The sequence below is a fragment of the Siniperca chuatsi genome, linkage group LG11 (genome assembly GCF_020085105.1).
Source record: "Siniperca chuatsi isolate FFG_IHB_CAS linkage group LG11, ASM2008510v1, whole genome shotgun sequence".
NCBI lineage: Eukaryota > Metazoa > Chordata > Actinopteri > Centrarchiformes > Sinipercidae > Siniperca > Siniperca chuatsi.
This window is the reverse complement of record NC_058052.1, coordinates 20,992,342-21,014,610: the sequence shown is the minus strand read 5'-3', so window position 1 is coordinate 21,014,610 and position 22,269 is coordinate 20,992,342. Positions and strand designations below refer to the sequence as shown.

The following is a 22,269-nucleotide window of genomic DNA, read 5'->3' as shown; positions in this document are numbered from 1 at the left end:
GATAGCTATTGTAGCCATACATTTTTCTGAGATCTTTAATGGGGAGTTGTCGTGATCTTCGACAACCATCTATCATTTTTAATGGTTTGAACAATAAATTAAACCTGAGACGGTCTGCGAATACTTCTCTTTAATCAGAACACACCTTTTTTTTCAGTAGCAACTAACATTTCCCCCCTAGTTCAGTTAAATCATAAGCTACTGAAAAGTAGGCACAAAACAAAACTTCCTAATGAAATGAAAACACATCTAAATTACATTTGATAAAATACTGTACATGAAATTACACCATCCAGTTTAAAGCACAGGTTTCATAAAGCGGAACAGCTGAGATCTTCAGTGAATCAAAAACAGGCATTTCTCCATGTGATCTTTAAAATGGTCTTTGTTCAGGAGATCCTGAACAACGTAAATGTTGTTTTGGGTACATTTGGGTAAATTGCAGATGGATGGTAATGGATGATAATGAGTCTCTTTTTTGTTGAAAAAGATGTAATCAGATGGCATGATGTCATGATTCTTTCCTGGGCTGGTCACAATAGGGTACATTTTCTAGCAGAAGGCTCTCTCTGGGTCGCAGCACTGAGAGAGAGAGAGAGAGAGAGAGAGAGAACTTAACAAGTATATCTCATTAAGAAATATAGTTAAAATGTGATAAGAGAGAAGTCAAGATTCCAGTTGTATATTATTTGCATGCACTGTTACTTTCTACCATGGTACCAATTTTTTAGAAAAAGCCAAGAGAGGAGAAAAACAGTAACATACAGAGCGTATTATTTCCTTTATGTTCCATTTGGATCACAGTCTCTCGAAGAACAACTTCCACATCTGAGCCCATTTTGATCATCTGTAAAAGCAGAAGGGTCGGATTATGAGAGAAACGTGTAAAATGCCCCTCTTCGTACATAGCAGCACCCACTTTGTTTTGCATATTTTGCAGGTTAAACATAAATCTAAAGTGCTGCTGTGTTTGAAAACTGCACCTGAACTTCAGTATTTGATGACGCTGGAGATGCTTGTCATTTGCTTGTCATTTTTTCAATTCAATTTTATTGTCAGATAACTAGTATCCAGCACCATGTTTCGAGAGACAAAGCCGCTGTGTCAGAGCGTGCTGCCATTGTTTTGCTGTTTTTTGTTTGCCCGTTTTAGGAAACCATGAAAGAAAACCTGTAATGCAGAGCTACTCTACTACGATCAGCTTTAAATCGCTTTGTTAATTTTATTGTATGCTTATTGTAGCCCCCAATGTGAATTATGTAGGAAGAAATACAATAAAAATCAGATTGGACTTTGTATAGTCAGATACTCCATATAAAAGTGCTTGGATCAGGATTAGGAGCAAAATGTAATTTACTACTTTTGACTGAACTCTTGGACTCTCCAACAAGAAATGTCACTTTATACTTAGGCTCAGGTACAGTGGCCTCCTGACTCATTGGACCCCTGGGCCTGTGCATGGGAGACCTATTCGGTAATCAATCCATGACTCCAGAGCAATGATGACAGAATACAGTGGCATATCCACATACTTGGTTAAAGGCATTACTGACGAAGTACAAAATAAAATATACAATCTATACAAACCATGTCACTTTCTGGTGCACTTTCACTGTACCTTCTTAATGTTTTCTTCTTCTGTTTCATTTTTGTTTTTCCGGAACTCCTCGTTGATCTTTAACCTGGCAGCTTTGTGAGGGGGGAAAAAATAGTTGCATGCATTAAGTTATGTACTGTTTGGTAAGTGCTGGTTGGTAAACATCATCCATCAAAGATATAGCCACATTATGTTCTTCTACTGGAAATCAAACGAACCAACTACATAACTCACCTGTCAGTGCTGCGTCATCATCTTTGAATACAGCCATCCTTGTTCTGTGCAGCGCTTTAAACGCGCTTAAGACCTGCATTCATACAGACATTCAGCTTTTAGCAACTTCAACACTAGGACAGAGATGTTACTTGAACTGAAGCAGCTGTGGATACTAACAATCCCATGCCATTTTAGCTATCTACGTCTTAAAACAGGCTAACATATATTTTTGTAATGAAACCAGCTAAAAGAAGGAAAAGGAAACATTGTTTGAATAATGTTATTTTTTATAAACATGCCGATGTCGCATCCTCACCTTCAAACGAGTCCCCATTTTGACTTCTTCAACTCACTTCCGGCATTGGAGGAAGTACCAGTGACCAATCAGTGCAGACTTTAAAATGACGCGTTCTTGTAGCCAATGAGAGTTCGCTGTAGTTTTTTTACACAGCCAAAAGCGGCGCTGCGCTGACAGGCGGTTCATCTTCGCCAACATGGCTGATGAAATGGCAAAAGCTCAGGCTGCCCAGCCGGGCGGAGACACGATATTTGGAAAAATCGTACGCAAAGAGATTCCTGCCAATATAATCTATGAAGATGACCAGGTATGCATTAAACACTTTCAGTCATAAACAAATTTGTGTACAATAAGTCACACTGCGTGACGTTTAGCTAATGTTAGCTCTACGCTAGCTTTGCAGAAACAGCTAACGTTACTGTAACGACAATATTACTGTATTTTTGTAAATATTTAGCCAAATGTGTAGGTCGTTTGTCATAGAATAAAACCAAAACAATAACTTTCCGTGGGTGTTGCGGTGATACAACACAGCTTGTTCCCAGACTACAAAAAATGTGCTTTAAAACAGAACAATCAGGGAAAAAAGGCTTTTAACAGAAATTGACAGGTTCCTATCCACGGCTTAGTTTCTGTTCTGCATGTTATAAGTCATTGCTCATGTTACATTTGCTGCCACTTGGCATCTGCAGACAGTTGGCTTTCCACCAAGGTAAGTCATGACAAGGTCCTCTTGGCCAAGTCTGCCTGCTGCTCCAGCAGATCCTTTTAATATGTATTATTGTTGCTGTGGTTTGGACAATGAAATCAGCATGTGTGAACTATAGTACTAATGACAAATAAAAACCTCAAAATGTGAAGCTGCCTGAGTTGCCAGCCTGTCGTATCCAGACAGAAGGTAACACCCGAGGATTGACAGCGAAAATATACTGCGTCCTGTTAAACAGGCTTCACTGCATTGTGTTTATGCAGTTGCGATTTAGAAAAAAACAAACAATTAATGGTTAAATATTATAATACATTAATATCAATGCAGAAAATTAAGTCAAAATCTATAATATAGGCTGACAACACACTGACAGTAGGAGATCTGTGTGATTTATTTTCACAGTTATGATGTGTAGTGGTTAGTGTGGTTCCAGTTAATAAATCATGTGTCTTATCCTAATTTTTACTAGATAATTGATACCTTATAAGGCTTTCTGCTTCACCTACAGTCACTTTAGAGACTCAGCCAGTGTCACACAAGCTTGTAGATAATATGCAGTGTTGCCATTACAGGGTGGGTGGGACTTTTCTCCCAGTCAGCTAGTTAAGCTGCATTCACATCATGTTAGAGTTATTATTTCCGACTTGTAAGCAGCATTCTGTCAGCATCCAAGTGATAATATGACTAAAAACGCTGACTTTTTTGAAAGCTTCAGGTTTAATAATACGAAAGTGCCTAAAATAATAAACAAACATGGTTGCTGCACATCAGCTAAATTATGTTTAGCTTTATTTAATAAATATAGTGCTGTAATGTAAATGTGCAGTATGTTTAACCCTCACACAACCAACTCGGCAATCGTACAAACATCTTGAGTCGTCCCATTAGATGAACACTCGCATGGCATTTACATAGGAATCTTTCCCATCTCTACCATCCATCCCATATGATGTGAACGCAGCATTAGGTTAAAGAATATTGAGACACATCATGTTGAAATTTTTGCAGGTATGTGATTACCAAGAATTCACGGGGTCATTTCAGCTGGAACAGACAATCACACAATTTTTCACAAATTTGCAATACAACCATGTGTCTTTCTCACTACAGTGAGGTTTACCCATCATACTGTAACAGTCTTGGTGCAGAGTATCTCCATATACGCACAGTAAATGAGGTGGACAACATATTAGCAACATCTTTGAACTGAATACAGTCCAATATAAAACCTCATCACAAAATGCAGCAGCAAATCATATTGAGCCAACACATAAACAACCAAAGTGGAATTCACAGTACAAATTTAGGTACCATTTATTACATTATATTATAGATGTTTCTAATTTTCTGGTCACTCAGTGTAAACCAACGCCATAGCTGTCCGCACAGGCTAAATTCTTCTTAATTTGTTCTTTTGTATTTCAGTGTGTTGCCTTCCCTGATGTTTCTCCTCAAGCTCCCACTCATATCCTCGTCGTCCCAAAAAAGCCAATTGTTCAACTGTCGCAAGCGGAGGATAGTGATGCTGCAGTAAGTATGATTGTATGACCTGCTAGCTCCCTGTAAATTTCTTATTCCCACTTTCAGTAATTTGTCCAACAACTTTCTGTCAGTGACCACTAGATGGAACCCTTTACAGCCAACTTAATGCTTGTCTGGACAGTTACTGTCTCTGAACACTGTATTGCAATCCAGGGGTCGTCTGCTTATGCTTATGCATACATGTGTTTTCACCTCGGTGTCACTCATTCATTCTCTCTCTGTCTTTTAGTTGTTGGGCCACTTGATGATAGTTGCAAAGAAGTGTGCTCAGGAGGCAGGCCTGTCTAAAGGCTACAGGATTGTCATCAACGATGGGCCGGAAGGAGGCCAGTCAGTCTACCACATCCACATCCATGTCCTGGGTGGACGCAGGATGGGATGGCCCCCCGGCTAACCTCCCTGCACAGACCATCCTGCCATCAGTGTTCACGTCTGTTGTCTGACAACCAGTACTGTCAAATTTCGACTTAAAACAGTTTGTGAAATAAGAGTCAAATAAAAACATGGAAATTCATCAATGATAATAAAATGCACTTCACAACAACAGGGTGGATCTTGCTTATCCTTATCTAAAATTCCTCAGACCAGACTGCTACTGAATGCATTTTTAGAAATATAAATATAAAGACAATGTGTTGTTTATTTTTAGTACTGTTGTGATTTCAAGAACCACTCTCTTTTTTCTTGGTGCCTTTGCAAGCATTTAGGTGAAAGACAGAATTGGCCACTGTTGTAAGGAGAATCTCATCATTGCAGTTGAAGAGTATGTTGTCCATAGTAAGAGACTTGCCAGAGCTGCTGCTGTAGGTCTCACAGAATAGTTTTTCATCAGTGAGATACACTTTGTTATCCATAACCATGTACTAGCCAATGCATCATGTAGGAACTTGCCTTAGTTAAATAGAATTCAATCATTTGTACTAAGCACAGTATATAGCTGATGCTGTAGTTTGAATATGCTCATTGTTACTTATAATATATCAATACTCTCTCTACAGTCTATGGTTGGCATTTCTCTGTAAAAAGATTCAAACACTTCATCATGCAAATGTTTCACAGTTCAGGAAACACAAAGAGGTAGCTGAGTCATTTGCATTTTCACTTGAGACATGATTAATGGCCTCGACAGTAGATAGGTCTACTTTTAATCAGTAAGAATGATAGAAATTCAATCTGAATATAGAAAGAACCCATTGCCATTTAAGTCCCTGCTGAGAGTTGTTATGCAGTCCAGTTTTGGAATAAATAAATATAGGTTCCTTGTCTGTCAGTAATGTTGACATCACCTGTCAATGTTTAGGGGGCAAAGTTTAAATTTCAAAAGACAGAAAGTGCGCTTTATGTTAATGCCCAGTCAAATGAAAAGAGAGAAACAAGTGAATGGCTCTCTTTTATTAACCGTAAGAAACAATGCAGGTAGTTGAACAAATATAAAATGCATGAAACATCCACAAAATATTAAACAAAAAATAAATAAAATGGTGTTTTTTTCTTTACAAAAATGACAAAGAACACTGATCAGATGACACATGTAGAATTTAAAAAATAAACATGTACCTAGCATTCACAGTCCCCTAATTTCATTTTTTTGATAAAACGGGGGGAGAAAAAAAACAAACAAGTAACACGATTAGAGGCTTCGTTTGTACAGACAGAATAGTTCCAGAGAGGCAAGGCAGTCGCTTCTGATATCAGGCAAAGTGATATCTTTGTCAAACCATTTGACCACATTTGATGCAGCCTTTCACTGCTTCTTCACTACTTCTGTATGAAAAAAACACCACAATCTGATGTGCAAAATAAGAGTTTCTTTTAGACAACTACATCTTTTTTCTTTTAATCAATGCCCTTCTATAGTGAAAATGGGCTCTTTGAGGCATCGAAAAACATTGTACAGTACAGTATAGAGAGAAGGAAATGAACATGTATTCTGGTACCTAAATTCACTATTGCAAGAGTATCTAAGTACTAATATACTGCTTTAAAGTCATTTTACGCTAGAACACAGACGATAAGCTGAAGAGAAATTCTGAAAATGGTTAGTCCCCATAAAGTAACTAGAAAAGCAGCAAGAGTCAAGTCAAGTCAAGAGGTTAACTATACTGTCTCTGCAATTCTACAGTATCAGTACGCTGGAACTTCCCTCCTCGGTGGATACAGTGCACCTATATACACTGATATTAAGCAGTATTATAAGCAAAATTCATAAAATAGATGGGGCTGTTCATTTCTACTCACTGACATTCCTCAAAGACACATTTTGAACCACAAAAGGCCTCCTTCTAAGTTGCCCATGTTCTTATCGACAAGACATTAATTAAAACCAATTCCAGCAGCTGTTCCATGTTCAGGTTATGTGTACTTGAGCTCAAACTGGTTAGTGACAGACAAAATAAAACATTTATTGTGAAGCATTAAAAAGTAATGGTTTACAATATCTACAATACCAGTATCTAAATATTATAAAATATTTAGTTTAAAGTTATTTTCTTTGCTCATCATTGCTAGTTCAAAAATAAGTCACATCCCCCGTGACTGGAAAAAGTAGAAAAAAGCCAATTGGAAATTATAGGACACTTGAGTGGACGTACTGCAAAAAGTAAGGGCACTGATTCTCACAGGCCATGTCGCATGGGCCAAAAAAGATATAGTAGCAGTGAATGAATGAATTAAACTGTTTCATTATAATAAATAAGAATCTTTGATTTGTTGACAGAAAAATGGTTTTGACATTCAGAGAAAAAGGTGAACCGCAGACGAAGGTGAGACATATGAGATGAACTGCCTTTTTAAAAAAATACAGATTCTCAGGTTTTTGCACAACAGATGAATTTCAAGATGGCTCAAATGTTTGAAAATGACAACATAAACAAACTTGTTAACTTTGGTAGGTGAATATTTTGAGTGAAAATGATCATTGGTTTCCCAAAGGCTGTTACTATTCTGTAAAACTACCATTCAGTATTAGTAAGATCAACACAGACACCAACTTGCAGGAAGAAAGCTCTCAGCTCTGTCCTGTACATGCTACTGCAGTGACAAACTTTGTGTAAGATTTTTTCTACTGGGACAGAAAGGAAGGGAAGGAAAGAGTAAAACATAATGGGTGAAGAAGAAATAGGTGAGCACAGAGATGGGGAGGCACTACAAATCCTTTTCAACAGTCAGTTTGAGAGGTGCATCAGTGGACGGTTAGAGTTATGAAATATCTAAAATCTACAATTCAGTTTCAGGCATAAAGCATGTCTGTATGACTGTGTGGTTTGTCGGGGTGGTTACTTAAGGCTGCTGAAATATTCTTTATACTGAACAAGAGCTAATAAATCACTGCAGTGTGCTGTAGTTCATCATAGTGTAAATAGAACATATTTTGCAAGTGTTATTTTACAATGCATTCTGTTTGTCTGAAAGTACTGTTATAAAGCCTTAAAAGTTGTATATTATTTGAGGGGACAGGGGCTGCTACTATCGAGGATGTGTTTTAAGGCATGTCCTTAGTGTAAGTAGGGTCCAGACACATGGAGAAGGCAAGAGGAGAAGACTGGAGGAGAGTGGAGACTGTACAACCACAGAGATCTGTCCACTGAGAGAGCAGCCAGGTAGCCTTCAGTCCAACAGGAAGTCAGGTTGGCCAGTAAGCATGAACAGTTTAAAGTTGAAAAGCTCATATATGACTCTATCCAAATCATTCATGGGTCAATTTCCGTTCGAGAGTATATCCATGATGCAACAGATGGGGTTTAGCCTGTGGAGTCTAAAGGTCAATTGAAGTACTTCATTTCCGGCCAGATCTGGTAACACTTCAGCTAAATAATGTTTATATTATACCCATAATCCTTGACTGGTATAGTCAGAAAAATGGCAACTGTCAGAAAAACTCTTTAAATGTTTCTACACCTGCTTCATTGTTGTGAACATGGCTCACCAGCCACCTTTCTGTTCATTTCTGTGCGATGGCCTCCTCTCCGCTCGGCCGCACGCGGTTGAAGGGCAGTCCTCCCACTCCTGTTAACCCCAGACCCACGCTGGGGTGTCGTGCAGTCTCCTCTGTGCTGGCAGAGGCAGCCTGAACCCTGGCTGTTGATCCTCCAGGCCCAGGAAGGATCTCCGGCAGTGATTCTTTGGCTGGGGGCAGAGACCCAGGGCTGGTGGCAGAGGGGGAAGTTATTTTGGCGGTTTGGGACTTGGTAGGGGTGGTGGGGCTGGTCAGGCCGAGGCTGGCCAAGGCATCCAGAGTCCCATCTGGGTCTACCATCACATTGATCACTGAGACAGAAATAGGGAGAGAATCAATGTGTGCAAGTCTTTGCGTAAAAGTCAGTGTATATGTACTGCTACAATAAACTTTGGATTTACATCTTGGTTTGTATTAAAGGCCCTGAAAACTTATTATTAGTTGGTTTCTTGGTTTAGTTGGTTGAGTGATGGCATTTTATATGAACTATTGAGCAGATTTGGTTATTTCACATGACAGATTTCTGTATTTCTTGTTTTCTCTGTGCTCTTCTCACTGGTTTGAAGTGGGCGTGGCTCAGTTGGGGAAAAGGTGACATCATGTACTTCTGTGCACCTATCAGGATTTATCTTTTGAATCAGAATATGATGACAGTTGGTGGGTTGTTTGGTTACTGTTACTCAAATCTGATCCAACTGCACCCACACAGTCCTGATGAAGTCCTGTTTTTTAGTGTTAAACTCTTAATAGGTAATGCCTTAAGATGTTTTTTTACTTTAATTGTTTCTTATTTAGTCATGAATATTTAATATGACAAAGAAATACTTCAGATTTGAGTGTTCAGAGCTCTGACCAAAGGATATGTTTTACACAAACCAGTTCTCTTAAATTACTGTGGCGGGCAGTCACAGCTCACCAGCAAGTGTAAAACACTTTCTGACACCTCAGTGTCACTACACATCAATGTCTGTCACATATTGTGGATTAAAGATTTAGTAGTGCTGAGCGTTTAAAAAAATCTCTCAACCCTAATCTGAGTTTTTGTGTCTACTTTTGCTGCTTTCCCTCTTTAATATTCATGCCCTACTCTATCATGGAATGCAAATAAACATGCAAATGATGCTGCATCAGAAATACCCATAATTGTATATGGCAGCTTGTTCAAGCATGTTTCTAGTTCAGGTAAATTCACATTTGTTATTGGTACTAGCTTGATTATACAAGGGGTGTGTGTCTTTACCTTGAAGCTGCTTCTCAACTCTCTTCAGTTCGAGCAGAATTGAGGAGATCTCCTGCAGAGAGGAGGAAAAAAACAACAAAACTATTAGCTCCCAATAACACTGCACTTTCCTTGTCATCAAATATGGTTCAGACAGACGAGTTTCTGTACCTTGTTGGAGGTTTTCAGGAGTGGTATATCACTCTCTGATCGGAGTTTATTCTCAATTTCATCCCAGTTCCTTTCCTTATCCTTGAACAATATCCTGGAGAAAAATAACATACAACAGGACACATGTTCAGTCACAGTGGCTTTGGCTATACGAAGCAACACAATGACACTGAGGGATAGATACACTGTAAATCCATATTTATGATATACACATATATCACAAAGTATAATTACCTGATTTTTCCTGCTGTTTTGTCAACAGAGTGTCTGATCTTGGTGGACAGCTGAGAAACTGAATTGAGCAGCAGGCTGTCCAACACCGCCTGAATACACAGAAGAAAAGGAAAAGAAATGAAGTTTGACATATGACGACTTGAAGGTGATTGCAAGTGTTCTTGTGAAAGCCTCCATGTTGGTATATATTTTATGTCATGCTCTCTGTGCGCCTTCTCACCTCCTCTCGGTTCCAGGTGCGTCTCCTCAGAGCTCGGGGCTCCAGACTGTCAGGAGCACGGGGGCGGAGCTCCACTGGCTTACCGTTGATCTCTGGCGCCTTATTGGTTGAAATCACAGGCGGGATCTTCCTGAAGTTGAGGCTCTCATCAAACACCCGATCCACCAACTGGGCAAAGACAGGGAGATATGTAGAAGGGAGAGAAGAGGGAAATAAAATTCAAAAACATATTTTCTCCAGTGTTATTCCAGCTTTGTTTAATAGAGTTAAGTAAAGATTTGTGAGAAATGAAAGAATTAGGAACTCTGTCAGAGAGAGCTAAAGAGCTCTAAAGCTTTAATTGTCCAGCCAAAAAAGATTTTAACCCTATAGTACTAAAATGAGTAAATCCTCTCATGGCAAAAATAAGAATTAAAAAATAAAGGAATGAAAGTGGAGGAGATGGGAGTGTAATAAATGAATACCTCTCACAGCAGATGAAAGCTACAAAGCAAGAGAGGCGGCCATTTTTATCCAAGCAACACATTAGGGATGGCAAAGGCGTAATGGAAGCACACACAGTAAGGCAGTGATAGAAGAAGAAAAACGGGCACCTTTCTCATGCTCTCCTGTATATCCGGCTGCGTGGGACGTGCAGGGCCTACCTCTTCCCGGGTGTCGATGGCCGATCCCGGGGTGGTGGCAGCGGTGCTGACGGTGGTGCTGGGTGCCGTGCCAGATGAGCTGACCGAGTCGATCTCACCGGCCACATCGTGGATCTCACGGGCCAAGATGGCCAAGTCCTTAGCCAGGTCCTGGCTGATCCTGCGCACACATGGGAACAACCTGTTAACCATCAGACAGATGGAGGAGTTCTTTAGGACTTAGGATAGACATGAACACATGCAACCTGCATATACAATAACCTGTAATCACATACATATCAACATAAAAGCCATTAAGGGCAGCTCTTATTAAACATTACAACATCATATTAAAACATCACATTATTATACATTACATCGACTAATAGATCAGTCTTATACAGATCAGCGCAGATCAATACCTGGCTATCTCTTCGCTGTGTGCTGTCCAGTCCCTGATGTACTCCTCTTGCTCCTTCATGCGGTGTTTGACCCCAACTCCACCTGGACCCGTCACCATGCCGGAGCCTGGGCTGGCGGTGGTGCTGAGTCTGGAGCTGCGGTGTGGGACGAGGTGGTGAGGTCGCATGTGGGAGCGTCCTCCATGCTTCGGAGAATTCCGGTTGGAGCCAAACTCTTCCTCTGAGGTGGAGCCGTACTCAGGCGGCAGACGTCTCCACCTGCTGCTACTGGACACTGTGAAGGTAATGGAAGGACGATACAATTGTTTAGTCAATATTACTGTACTTTATTCCACTATAGCATTTGTTATTCATGATGTTAATAAATGAGCTGGCTTTATTAATGAGGCAGCCTCCAGCCAATCCTGCTTTGCAAAATTCAAATATTTTGCAAGTAGATGTATTTTAGAGGTTTTTATTATTATGGACTTAAACAAATGTGGATATACTTTATTTTACAGTAATAAAGGTGAACTTTAGATTTCAATAACATGTTGTTCTCTGCAATATACTGTATATCCTTCTTGAACTAAAATGGGGAGCTGTGAATGAGAAAGACTGGAGAAGCAAAGCATTTGATTTTGTTTGGATCATAGTTTGTTAAGTTATTGTTATTGGACCGCTACATGAATGTTTTGGCAATAATAAAACCACAGTGAAAACAACAGAAACAGCAGCAAAAAGAAACTCTACTTGAGTTTATCTAAATGCTCCCTGCCCCAGGCAGCAAACAAAAGCATCCAACAAGAGCCAACACCTTGACAGAGCCAGGGATACATTAAGCTGCTTCAAAATGGTCACACAACAGCTGCATTAATGTAGCTGCACCGTGATGAGACAACACCATGCTCTATCAGTCTCTCAAGGGTAAAATGGGACAAAGTGGAAGTGTCATGAATAGAAATCTCCACAAGGTGGAGCACTATTCCAAAACCATTTGCTAATGGTTTTTGAAGTTTGAGCTCCAATGTTGTAAAATGTTCTGACAGAAGTAAGAGTGTGAGTAGAGCATTTGGGTCTTCATCACATTATTACTTGATGGATGTCAGGGAGGAGACACAGAGTTAACATGGCAACATATGCTAGAGCTGGGTCATCGTACTTCAACTTTACTCACTGAAATTTCTTTATGTGATGTGCTAAAATTACAAACTACACTTTTAAATTTACATCTGGCAAAGTATTCCAAACAAACTTTGGATTTCATTACAAAATTTTAATCTGTAAAATGTAAAAGATCAGAGTGTGTTTCTCAACAAAGGACTTTAAATTAATTGACAGAAACATACTTTAGTTAGTTTTCTATTGATTCCTAAAAGTATGTATCACCTTTTCAAGTGGTGGATATCTCATTTTGAAATGAAAACTCACTAACATGAATAACCGATTTGCTTCTCTTTTGATGAGCTTGGCGGCAGCTTCTATTGCTGTGACCCAGGTCTGACACACAAACAAACACACACACACTGTCTAATCAAGGCTCTACAGCTCTGGTACAGTACCCATCAGCTCTTCCTCTGCATCACCACCCTCAGGTTCGGGCTGAGAGCTCTCTGGACGATGACAACCAACGCACATGTTTGTCACAGCACAGTGGAAATGTTTACAGACAAATGTTTGCACATTGACACATAATGAGGTATGTAATGGTGTAGCCTTTTTGGACTTGATCCTTACACATTATTTTTGAACCATGCTATCAGAAATAACAAACTAAGAACAAAATAATAAAGTAGGAAACCTTAATGGACAATTTCCCTCTTCTCCTTGTTCCTACAATATATGAGAAAATCTGAATAAACCAGAAATTAGGCATGCAGTTGATGTGCTCACCTGTGGGCGAGCAGTATCCAGATGTAGTGGTTTTAGTCTTGGTCTCATTCAGTTTGGACACGCTGTTAGCCCTCATCCTGGGCGTCAGCCTGTTCTCTGTTGGTGTTGATGAGCGCAAGCCCAGACGCAGAGCAGTCTCAGCTGACAGGCGGGGTGAAGAGGTGGAGCTCCGTGTCACTGTACACTCTGAGTCACTGCGGGCTGAGATGGAACCCAATCGGGTCCTACGTGGCTGAGCCAGCATATCCAGCCGTGACAGTCCCTTCCGACCGGATGGCGGCTTAGAGGTGGAGCTGGTGGTGGACACCTCAGAGGCGACAGACACCCTGTCTGCATCAGCTAGATCCGTGTCAGATGTATCCCCTAGCCGGGCACGGCGGAGAAGGGAGGCTCTTGTGGGGCGCGGCTGAGGCAGTGAGGCCTGCTTGTTCAGGGAAGAGGTCGTGGCTGCCTGGAGAGTGCGGCTGGTTTTGGAGGATCCACTGGTGGAGGCTTTAGCAGACCTGGTGTCGAGTTTGGAATGCCCCAAAGGTCCAGAGTAAGTCTCCTGGTCTGAGGAGAGGATGTCAGAGATGGGGAAGGAAGACGTTTGGTCATCATCAGTGAGATCCAGAGAAGGCTGGCGTGCTCTGGAGGAGGCAGAGGACGGCTGAACAGAGCGGCGTGCATCAGTCCGGCTCGTCGCCTCCACTGTTCTTGTTTTAGACTTTCTCTCCAAGCGTTCACGGGCACTTGCGTTAGTGACGCTGGTCTTGGAAGCTGTGCTCATGTTGCTTTTCTCCCGGTGCATGCTGCTGAAGGAACGTCGTTTTTGTTCGCCACCAGCTGATGCTTTCCTCTCTGCCTCTCCAGCCACATGACTAGCTGTGCTGGCCGTGTCCACATCAGACTCAGGAGATATAGAGTCAGTCCGAGGGGGGAAGCCAGAACCTGAACCCTTAGTGCTGATGCCAGTTTTATTACTTTTCTGGTCTAGTTTGTTTTCATCTCTTAGTTTGGCCTCCAGGAATGCCATGACAGCTTCAGTGTCCTTCAGGAGCGTAGCAGTATCCATGCTGCCCACAGAGTCACTGCGTTCACGCCCACTGCCGCCTCTGTTGATGCGTGGGATGAGCTCTGCAGGGACATTAGCGCTGGGCTTCTCAATTGTGAAGCTGCCCTGGCGTACTAGAGGCTTCCCAGACTTCTCTCCTCCTTCTGCTACTCCTCCTCCTCCTTTCCTCTCCTCTGACCTCTTCTTCCGCTCACTGCTGCCAGAGGTCCGGAGAGGAGCCTTGGATGGAGAAGAGGTGGAGCTTTGTTTCCTTTTACTGGTCATCTCACCGTCGCCCATGGGAGTTGGGGACTCCCCGTCTCCCTTGTTCTCTTTTTCCTGGGGTTCAGTGTCCTGTTTCTCCCCAATCTCGGACCTCAGTCCCAGAGCTTTGGTGCAGGATTTAGCCCGGGGGTCATCCACAGGGAGCTGGGGGAGGGTCCTGCGCTTACGGTCGGTCAGACTGGAGGAGGATTCATCTCTGCTGAGAGATGCTCCAGACTCAAAGGCATCAGCTCCAAGAGAACAAAAGACAAACTCACTTAACTGAGATTCAAGATGTTTTTTCATGAATCAAAAGCATATTCAAGTGACTTCAAGCATTGCTTTATACTGTACATGTTTTAGGATTTTTTTTTTATGTATTGTATTTAAAAATGTATTCCAGCTCAACATTAAATTTAGGCCTATTCATTCTCTGAGAGTCAAGTGACTATGTACCTCTCTCTTTGTGCAGGAAGGCAGCTGTTTCTGCTCCTGAGCCCTCTGGGTCTGTCCTGGTGTGATTGGCAGCTAGACTGGCCCACTGAGAGACCCAGCTCGAGTCACCAGGAAGAGCCTGAAGGGGACACGAGAGGGGGTTGTGGTGACAAGAAAGAAGGACAAAGTAGTGAGAAAACTGGAAAAAAGAGCAGTTCAGTCAATTAGTGGTGGCACAAGGTATACAAAGCAGATCATAAGTGACATTAACATGTATGTGTTCATCTGAAATGTAATACATGATTATGGATGTTTGTGCTAATGAAGGGCAGTGGTATTAAGACAAATTCCTGAATTTGTATTTTACTTAGAAATCAAAACATGCCTGACTTGAGGCTGCTTGTAAGCCTAAATCTGACACACCAATACCACCGTCATCTTACAAAAACGTTTTAAGAAAAGCTGAACAGTTGCTTCTCATTTAACTTTGAAAAAGACATCTACCTAAATGGCATAAAAGACTTGGGTGAGTGGACAGAGTGTATGAGCACTGACAAAGGCCTGTCAGTGCTGTCCACTGTCCACTCCCTCTTATGAAATTGCCTGGAGGGCTGAACATGTCTGTCCTCATCTTAGTATGATTTAGGTCAGCCTCTGGGAGGACTAGCCTATTCCCATGAACAGGCTAGGGGAGTAGAGCGGTCAAGCCATGGGAGTGACTGTGACTCACATTATGATACTCAGCTATGATTCTTTGTCTATCTCTTACATACTCTCACACTGTTATACTAAACTGGACTGAGAGGCATAATGAAACATTTGGAGACAGAGGTCATGTTTTTACAATGAAATTAACCAAGTTAACAAAGAATGAGTCACCATGGGCAACATCAATACTGTAGTAATGGACACACAAGAAACAGGAACAAAAAAACCCAAAACAATAGAAAGACAAATAAGCTGTTAAAATGTTTTACCTCTTTCCCTGCTTCTCCTGTCTCCTTTCCTTTTCCTTCTCCTTTCAGGTCTGACAGACTAGAGGTGTCCTGGTTCTGCTGCACACCAAACACCTACGGATATGTGAAAAAGCAGAAGGAACAAAAGCTGACAATGTGGCAAAAGATGAACATTTTACTGAAGTATAATGCATGCAAATCCTATAGCATTATGTGTGTATGTATTGTCAAACTTTCCAATTAATCTTTATTCTGTATGCAACCTAAACATATACATACTGTAGCACACTTTGTAATGAAAATTAAATACCCTCATGATATATAAACACTATGGTAATATCATCCTACAGTTCTCTTGATGAACAAAAGTGAACCGAACAAACAGAAGAAGATGCTGTTGAGTTAAAGCTGAGATCTGCACTTGATAGTTGAGTACCATGGTAACAAACAGAAATCACACACACACACACACACACACACACACACACACACACACACACACACACACACACACACACACACACACACACACACTATTTACAAAATGCAGAGAGAACAAGAGCGGACAGACTGTGAGCAGTGTGCCAATTAGTGTGTCAGCTAATTACAGGAATTAGCATAACAACACTTCCAGTTTTGAATGTAATGCACTCAGACTAACACTGACTAGAAATACACCCCACTAATTATCACTGCTCCTCCTAGGATAACACTTGTATACAACACTTAAAGGAACATGTGCTTCTTTAAGATGTCATTTAGTAAAGTTAAAATAATGTAATAATGTAATAACCTTTACTGGCAACAACTTAACTTCCTAAAAATAAGTATATGCTGCCAGTCCCAACTTCCAAATCTGGTAGGAGGCAATTAAAAAGTCTAGTGAACTTCTGTCTAGAATGGTTTAGCACTCTTTGCTTTTGTTGTACCTATTTAAAGGAAGTCTTTTTAATTCCTACTTGTAATGATGGTCAAAAGAAATGTTAGCTTTTCCACTATTTTTAGCCTCAGCCAGTAAATCTCACCCATGAAACACTGAACCTTCTTTCTCTTTACTGCTTTGCCCCTTTCAGACATGTTTTCTGTGACCATGAAAGACTGCTGTGCCACAGGACAGGGGCAGCAGTAAGAAACTGATGGTGGTATTCAGCCACCCCAGAGCATCGCTTCATAAACCAGGGCAGTGCTTGATGGAGCAGTCTCCACGGGCAGAAGCATTAGGTTTACCAATGGGACAGAGAGGATGGAGTGGTGGTCAAGCTGATTAGAGTGATCTGAACTTAAAGACCTAACAGTAAAAAAGCAGCAATAACAGTTCTCCAAATAACCTCCATTTGAACTTGCAAACTATTGTAATAGACCCAGTATATTTTATTTTCTCCAAAGCCCTTCTCTAGCCATGAAATTTAAACATTGTTACATTATCCTGCAGAACAACATGAAAAAAAAAAGAAAATCTCCCTTGGTTTGTGGCAAACTGTAGTGGCTTTTAAGATGATTGTATTTAATAAAAACAAGATGTGAACGTCTTACAAATTACAAATCAGACAAAAATTACTCAGCTCCATGCACTTTACAGTCTACTTAAGTCTACTTAACTGTAGTCAATTATCTAAACTACATAAAGCAATAGAAAAGAAAAATCACAATGTGCGATTACATTAATGTTACATTAGTAGTCTTACATCCATATCATGACAAGTACAACAGTAACACAGCAACAGAAAACAGAGATGTGGTGTATTCACAAGGATACAGTACAATATTGCAGTGTTGTTGTGTAGTATAATACTGTGTGTTGCTGTTTACATCTCTGGGAATGAGCTTCAAAGGGAATTGGATTTTGTTGCAGTATTATGCAGGGCAGACAAATTCAAGGTGGTGTTAATGGCATAAATTCATAATAAAAATCTTGCTCTTTGTAGCACAACATGAAAAAAAGAGAAAATCTCTGTTTCTCAGCTATAGTCTATTATCTAAACTGTATTGCTAATTAAGAAGAAAATTCCCAATCTTTCAATAATTGTGGTGGGATTCCAAATGCAGTCAAGACAAATTATTGTGATAGTTGAGGTAGAAAGACAGAAATGATCCTACATGGTGCAGGTGGTTTCTTACATCTCTGAACACTCCTACCTTGTCGATCATGCGCCTGGCCTCCTCTTCCTCTGCGTTCCTGTTCTCCAGTTCGATAGTGTAGGTCCCCTTATCGCTGCGGTCGTCCTCTGCCTCCCCTCCAGCAGTTCCCGCTCCTCTCCCGACGACCGAGGCGTCTTCGCTGGGGCTGGTGGGACTTCCTGTCGCCAGCCCGGTACTGGCTGAGCTGCGACCGATACTCGGGTCCTCTGACCTCTGCTTGAGAAGGACGCGGGCAGCCGTAGGGGCACCTGCAGCCACTGTAGCTGATATCGGAGCTGGAACCTTACCTTGAGGTAACAAAGTATAGAGTACAGTTATTACAAAAACATGGACATACACATATAACTTTTATATGCTGCTTTTAGAGGATTATGATATAGAGACAAATCGCTGTAGTAACTGATTTTTGTGTATTTAAAGTCGAAGTTCACGACTATTATATGTGTCAACAATAGTTGTGAATGAAAGGACAACAGCCCCTGATTAACAGACTTACAGCATCTTAACATTTACTGAAAATTAACGTTGAAGTTTTTTTCAGTTTCACTTTTCATCCAAAGAGAAATACTTTCAAATGAAACATGACAGAGCCTTTAAGGTGAATTAAGCTCATGATTTTAACTTTGAACATTTTCTTTAGGAAACACACAAAACTGTTCATAGAGTATCATAGAATATATATTAGACATGATGAAATCCCAGTTTTATTACCTGAGTCTGAGGCTGTAGTAGCAGATGTGGAAATGCTGAACACCTTGGGGTGAGAGGGAGGCTGGGGACACAGTCCCTCCCCGCCAGCTCCTCCCACCTGCAGGGGTGCAGTCTGGGAAAACGAATACGACCGCCGCTTGCGAGGGTTTTCCTCGTCGTAGAACTCGATCATGAAGGCAGTGCGGGAGCTGGTTGCTCTGGTCCCGCTCACTGTTATGTTACCCCCTCCTGTTCCTCCTCCGACGTGGCCGTGTACTGCTTTTAGGCGTTCCTCAAGGGCATGGCGGCGGTTGGCGAAACGCAGGCCCAGTCCATTCTCTGAGTCACTCTGGGTGCCATCCTCATGCTTGCTGCCTATCAGGACACAAAAAAAGAGAGAACACAGTTGAGTTACTACTATGCTTATTTTTAAACAACAACAAATGCTTAGTGGGAAAGATATACTAGTTTTCTATGACAGTATTCCACATGACAATGTATAAATATGTCTAATATTTACAATTCACAATCAAATGGACCTGTATGCTTACCTGGGATAGGCTTAAATCAAACAATTTATGTATTTACAATCGCTGACGTTATTATACTGTAATCTAGCATTACATATACTGATAACCTGTAGGATGTTACATTAACTAACATTCTTAAATCTATATCATAACATGTGTACACAACAGTAACATGGCAACAGATAACAGCTGTTGTGCATCCACAAAGACACAATACAACAGTGTTGCTCAGTACAACAATGTGTGTGGCTGTTCAGATGTCTATTTAAAGTAAGCAACCAAGAAAAGGATGAAGAAAGTCCCATATAGACCACAGCACAGAACCACATCTTCCTGAAGCACATACATAGTGGATACTGCAACAAGACACAAACAAGACACTAACCTTTACGGCCTAAATGAACTATGATCTTTTGGCTGTGGTCTGAATCTAATCATTCAACTATCAAAACAGACCCTAAATTCACAATGCCTGGTTTACCTACCACATTACTGCTATTTCTACATTTTGATCAGTCTGGGTCGAATCAGCATGTCCTCTCAGTGTTGTACGAAGGCAGACAGTGTGCCACACTAATCCAGGCATGCCACCCACACGGTTACTAGCCCTGCCTACTGGCAGTGAGAGAGAGCTGCGAGGGGGAGGGGAGGAGGAGAACATGGAGGGGAATGAGGGGTAGGAGTCTGGATGAGGGTGTGTGGGGGGGGGAGAAAGGGCTTCAGGGATGGAGGAGGGGAGGTGAAAGGAGGCTGAGAAAGAAAAAGGGAGGCTGAACTAGGAAGGAGGATGGGGGAAGAGGAAAAGAGGAGGGTGGATGGGAAAAGAGAGAAACTGGATTAAGTGGGAGAAAAGAAAAAGCCAAACAGAGAGAGTGGGAATTCTTAACTGAAGGAGGCTCATTATATAGTATGAGTTGACAGCCACTCACAAAATCAGCCAGTCAGTTAATGAGCAGTCAGGGTGTCAGAGAGAGGAGGGAAGGAAACACCACATGTTGTTGTGGATGACCATCGGAAAACCCTTCCACTTAACACACAGCTTTCGTAAATCATTGCACAGGTTCAGATCCTGGAAATTGCATAAACTGTCAGTTTTTCATCATTCATTTCATTTATCATGCTTTCTCACGACTAATAAATGCTCAAAAAGAAACTATGGTATTAAAATGAATTCATACTATAGCATCACTCCATAATCTAGAGTCTACATCTGTCCCAGTTCACCAGCAGTCAATTCAATCAAATTAATATCTTCACATCCTATATATTGTGTTTAAATATTTACAAAATATAACACAATACATTGTAATGTTTTCATTAGAGTGAATAACCAAGTGGTGAAATTTAAAGCTGTTTTCACTACAGCCACAGTGTGGCAAGAGATAAATAAGTACCAGAGGTGGACTGCCCTCCATGAGAAAAGAGGACAAAGTGCTTCCATGGTTGAGTGGACTATAGTAGCTTGCCTGGGGAACTGTCCACACACTGCATCAGTCTGATGCTCTGATGTTATTTCACTTTTTTCTTTCTTTCTAGATTTATCTTTACTGTAATCTGCACTGAAAGTCAAATTGTGGACAGTATTGTATGGAAATGATGGATAATTATTTAGATATTGCACATTGGAGATTTACAACAATTGGCAAGGTGCATCATTGGACAAATTTAGATAAAGGCGATGTATCGGTATATCACATTATCAATTTCAATATAGGTTCAGTCTACTTAAAGGGGGCTTTCCACTGATTTTATACATGAAGATCAGTTTACTTGTTCTGGTTAGTACTACTTAGCCTGTAAAAGCAGTTTTATAATGTCTTCTGTAGCTCTGGAGGAGCTTTGTCATATCTGAGAAAATAACCATGATGATGTCATAGTGATGTCACGAGAGGTTATCTCGGTTCTGCCTCGGAAACTTCACATTTATAACAGAAAGCCTACGTTACAAATGGAGGGGTTTGAGTTTGAAAGACAGGGAGAGTCTGATGAAAGATAATATGGAGTTGCATTATGGGAATTGTAGGATCCAATATTTTTGGAGCTTGACCCAAACTAAATGTCAAGATATTTCAGGCTCTTTTTTTCAATCTGTCTCTCACAAGTCCCCCAACTTTATTGAAGTACAATATTAAATTGCTAGAGTAGTCCTTTAAGTAATGTTTCTACATTGGGGTATCACAATTGCTCTGTAGCCTTGGGCATATTTTTGAGTCTGCAGCTCATTTGTCACATTCCACCGTCCACTTCCTCCATCTTTTATGTTATCACTGTTTGAAATTTAATACAGCATACATTTCATTAAAAAGAAGAAAAAGACAGCATAAATGGAGTGAGAAAAGAAAGCAGCAGAGCGTTACAGTAGCTTGAGCAGATCAGCAGATAAGCAGACAGAGAGAGGCAGGTCTTTCATGCTGTGTGCCCCAGACAAAGAAGCCGTTGGCAGGGCCAGAGGAGAACAGAGATATCTGTGAGAGTCCAGCGCTCTCTCCCGCTCACCCCGCCATGACTCACAGTGGAGCTGGCCTCTGCCTCCACCGCTAGCTGCACGTACACACACACACACACACACACACACACACGCGCACACAACTGAGCGCCTGACACAAGAATGCACTTACTTTACATGCATGCACAGCTGCACAAACTGACAAGCAAACATGCAACCCCAAACATACATAGAATTGTACTATATGTGAGCATACAATACAGTATGATCATCTTTTAGTAATTCTGAATTAATATCAATTGTTACTACTTCAGTGAATTAATATCAATTGTGCCATGAATGTGACATTTCAAATCATCACACATTTATAGCTTCACACTGATCAGAATCACATCTTATTGGTAAAGTAAAATGCACAGATTTTCAAATGTTACAATAATACACGCATGACAGTTCATATTCCAACACTGATAGAAATAACAGACAGTATAAAGATGTATCCTCTACATTGCTCCTTACAGCAGGAAAATAAAGACTCACCTTGATGCTTACAAATCAAAAGCTTTGGCTCTGTTGCCTCCTCTGTTTCCTCGCTAAACCTCTGCCTCTCTCTGCCTAGTACCTCTATGACACACCCTAAGCACATCTCACAGTCCTCTTCTCACACATGCTGCACTGCTTGTCTGCAGATCAGTGCT

At 41.0% G+C, this 22,269-nt stretch overlaps 3 protein-coding genes across 11 annotated transcripts in view; 1 reads left to right on the top strand and 2 right to left on the bottom strand.

Annotated features, from left to right (window-relative positions):
- Nucleotides 1-115: 115 nt before the first annotated feature.
- lyrm7 (LYR motif containing 7) lies at nucleotides 116-2,238 on the bottom strand. The gene is made up of 5 exons (XM_044213383.1): nucleotides 2,130-2,238; nucleotides 1,832-1,904; nucleotides 1,619-1,689; nucleotides 766-847; nucleotides 116-582 (listed from the first exon to the last, which is right to left on the bottom strand). Exons 1-5 carry the CDS (start codon nucleotides 2,145-2,147, stop codon nucleotides 512-514), a joined length of 315 nt encoding a protein of 104 aa, XP_044069318.1. The 5' UTR covers nucleotides 2,148-2,238; the 3' UTR covers nucleotides 116-511.
- Nucleotides 2,239-2,259: 21 nt separating this feature from the next.
- Nucleotides 2,260-4,906, top strand: hint1 (histidine triad nucleotide binding protein 1). Its single transcript, XM_044213382.1, has 3 exons — nucleotides 2,260-2,418; nucleotides 4,246-4,350; nucleotides 4,592-4,906. The coding sequence occupies exons 1-3, from the start codon at nucleotides 2,308-2,310 to the stop codon at nucleotides 4,754-4,756; spliced, it is 381 nt and encodes a 126-aa protein (XP_044069317.1). The 5' UTR covers nucleotides 2,260-2,307; the 3' UTR covers nucleotides 4,757-4,906.
- Nucleotides 4,907-5,739: 833 nt separating this feature from the next.
- The window catches only part of cep170aa (centrosomal protein 170Aa), a 41,486-nt gene continuing 24,956 nt past the window's right edge, over nucleotides 5,740-22,269 (bottom strand). For 3 of the 9 annotated variants that reach the window (XM_044213361.1, XM_044213369.1, XM_044213370.1), the window contains 13 exons: nucleotides 18,617-18,970; nucleotides 17,903-18,192; nucleotides 15,788-15,880; nucleotides 14,832-14,949; nucleotides 13,079-14,626; nucleotides 12,748-12,798; nucleotides 11,207-11,480; nucleotides 10,755-10,986; nucleotides 10,162-10,329; nucleotides 9,942-10,030; nucleotides 9,708-9,801; nucleotides 9,558-9,609; nucleotides 5,740-8,628 (listed from right to left, as the gene is read on the bottom strand). In XM_044213361.1, coding sequence (XP_044069296.1) covers nucleotides 8,303-8,628; nucleotides 9,558-9,609; nucleotides 9,708-9,801; nucleotides 9,942-10,030; nucleotides 10,162-10,329; nucleotides 10,755-10,986; nucleotides 11,207-11,480; nucleotides 12,748-12,798; nucleotides 13,079-14,626; nucleotides 14,832-14,949; nucleotides 15,788-15,880; nucleotides 17,903-18,192; nucleotides 18,617-18,970 — 3,689 coding nt within the window. In that variant the 3' untranslated portion in view covers nucleotides 5,740-8,302. The remainder of the gene's footprint in view (nucleotides 8,629-9,557; nucleotides 9,610-9,707; nucleotides 9,802-9,941; nucleotides 10,031-10,161; nucleotides 10,330-10,754; nucleotides 10,987-11,206; nucleotides 11,481-12,747; nucleotides 12,799-13,078; nucleotides 14,627-14,831; nucleotides 14,950-15,787; nucleotides 15,881-17,902; nucleotides 18,193-18,616; nucleotides 18,971-22,269) is intronic. The other 6 variants (XM_044213364.1, XM_044213362.1, XM_044213367.1 and 3 more) reach the window with 6 other exon arrangements.

Bases quoted from the DNA above. Each gene is read 5' to 3' on its own strand.
- lyrm7 (XM_044213383.1), bottom strand. The intron at 848-1,618 runs GTACAGTGAAAG...CTGCTTTTACAG, and splicing joins AAGAAGAAAACATTAAGAAG to ATGATCAAAATGGGCTCAGA. The intron at 583-765 runs GTATGTTACTGT...TCTCTCTCTCAG, and splicing joins TAAAGGAAATAATACGCTCT to TGCTGCGACCCAGAGAGAGC.
- hint1 (XM_044213382.1), top strand. From the start codon at position 2,308: ATGGCTGATGAAATGGCAAAAGCTCAGGCTGCCCAGCCGGGCGGAGAC. The intron at 2,419-4,245 runs GTATGCATTAAA...TTTGTATTTCAG, and splicing joins TAATCTATGAAGATGACCAG to TGTGTTGCCTTCCCTGATGT. The intron at 4,351-4,591 runs GTAAGTATGATT...TCTGTCTTTTAG, and splicing joins CGGAGGATAGTGATGCTGCA to TTGTTGGGCCACTTGATGAT.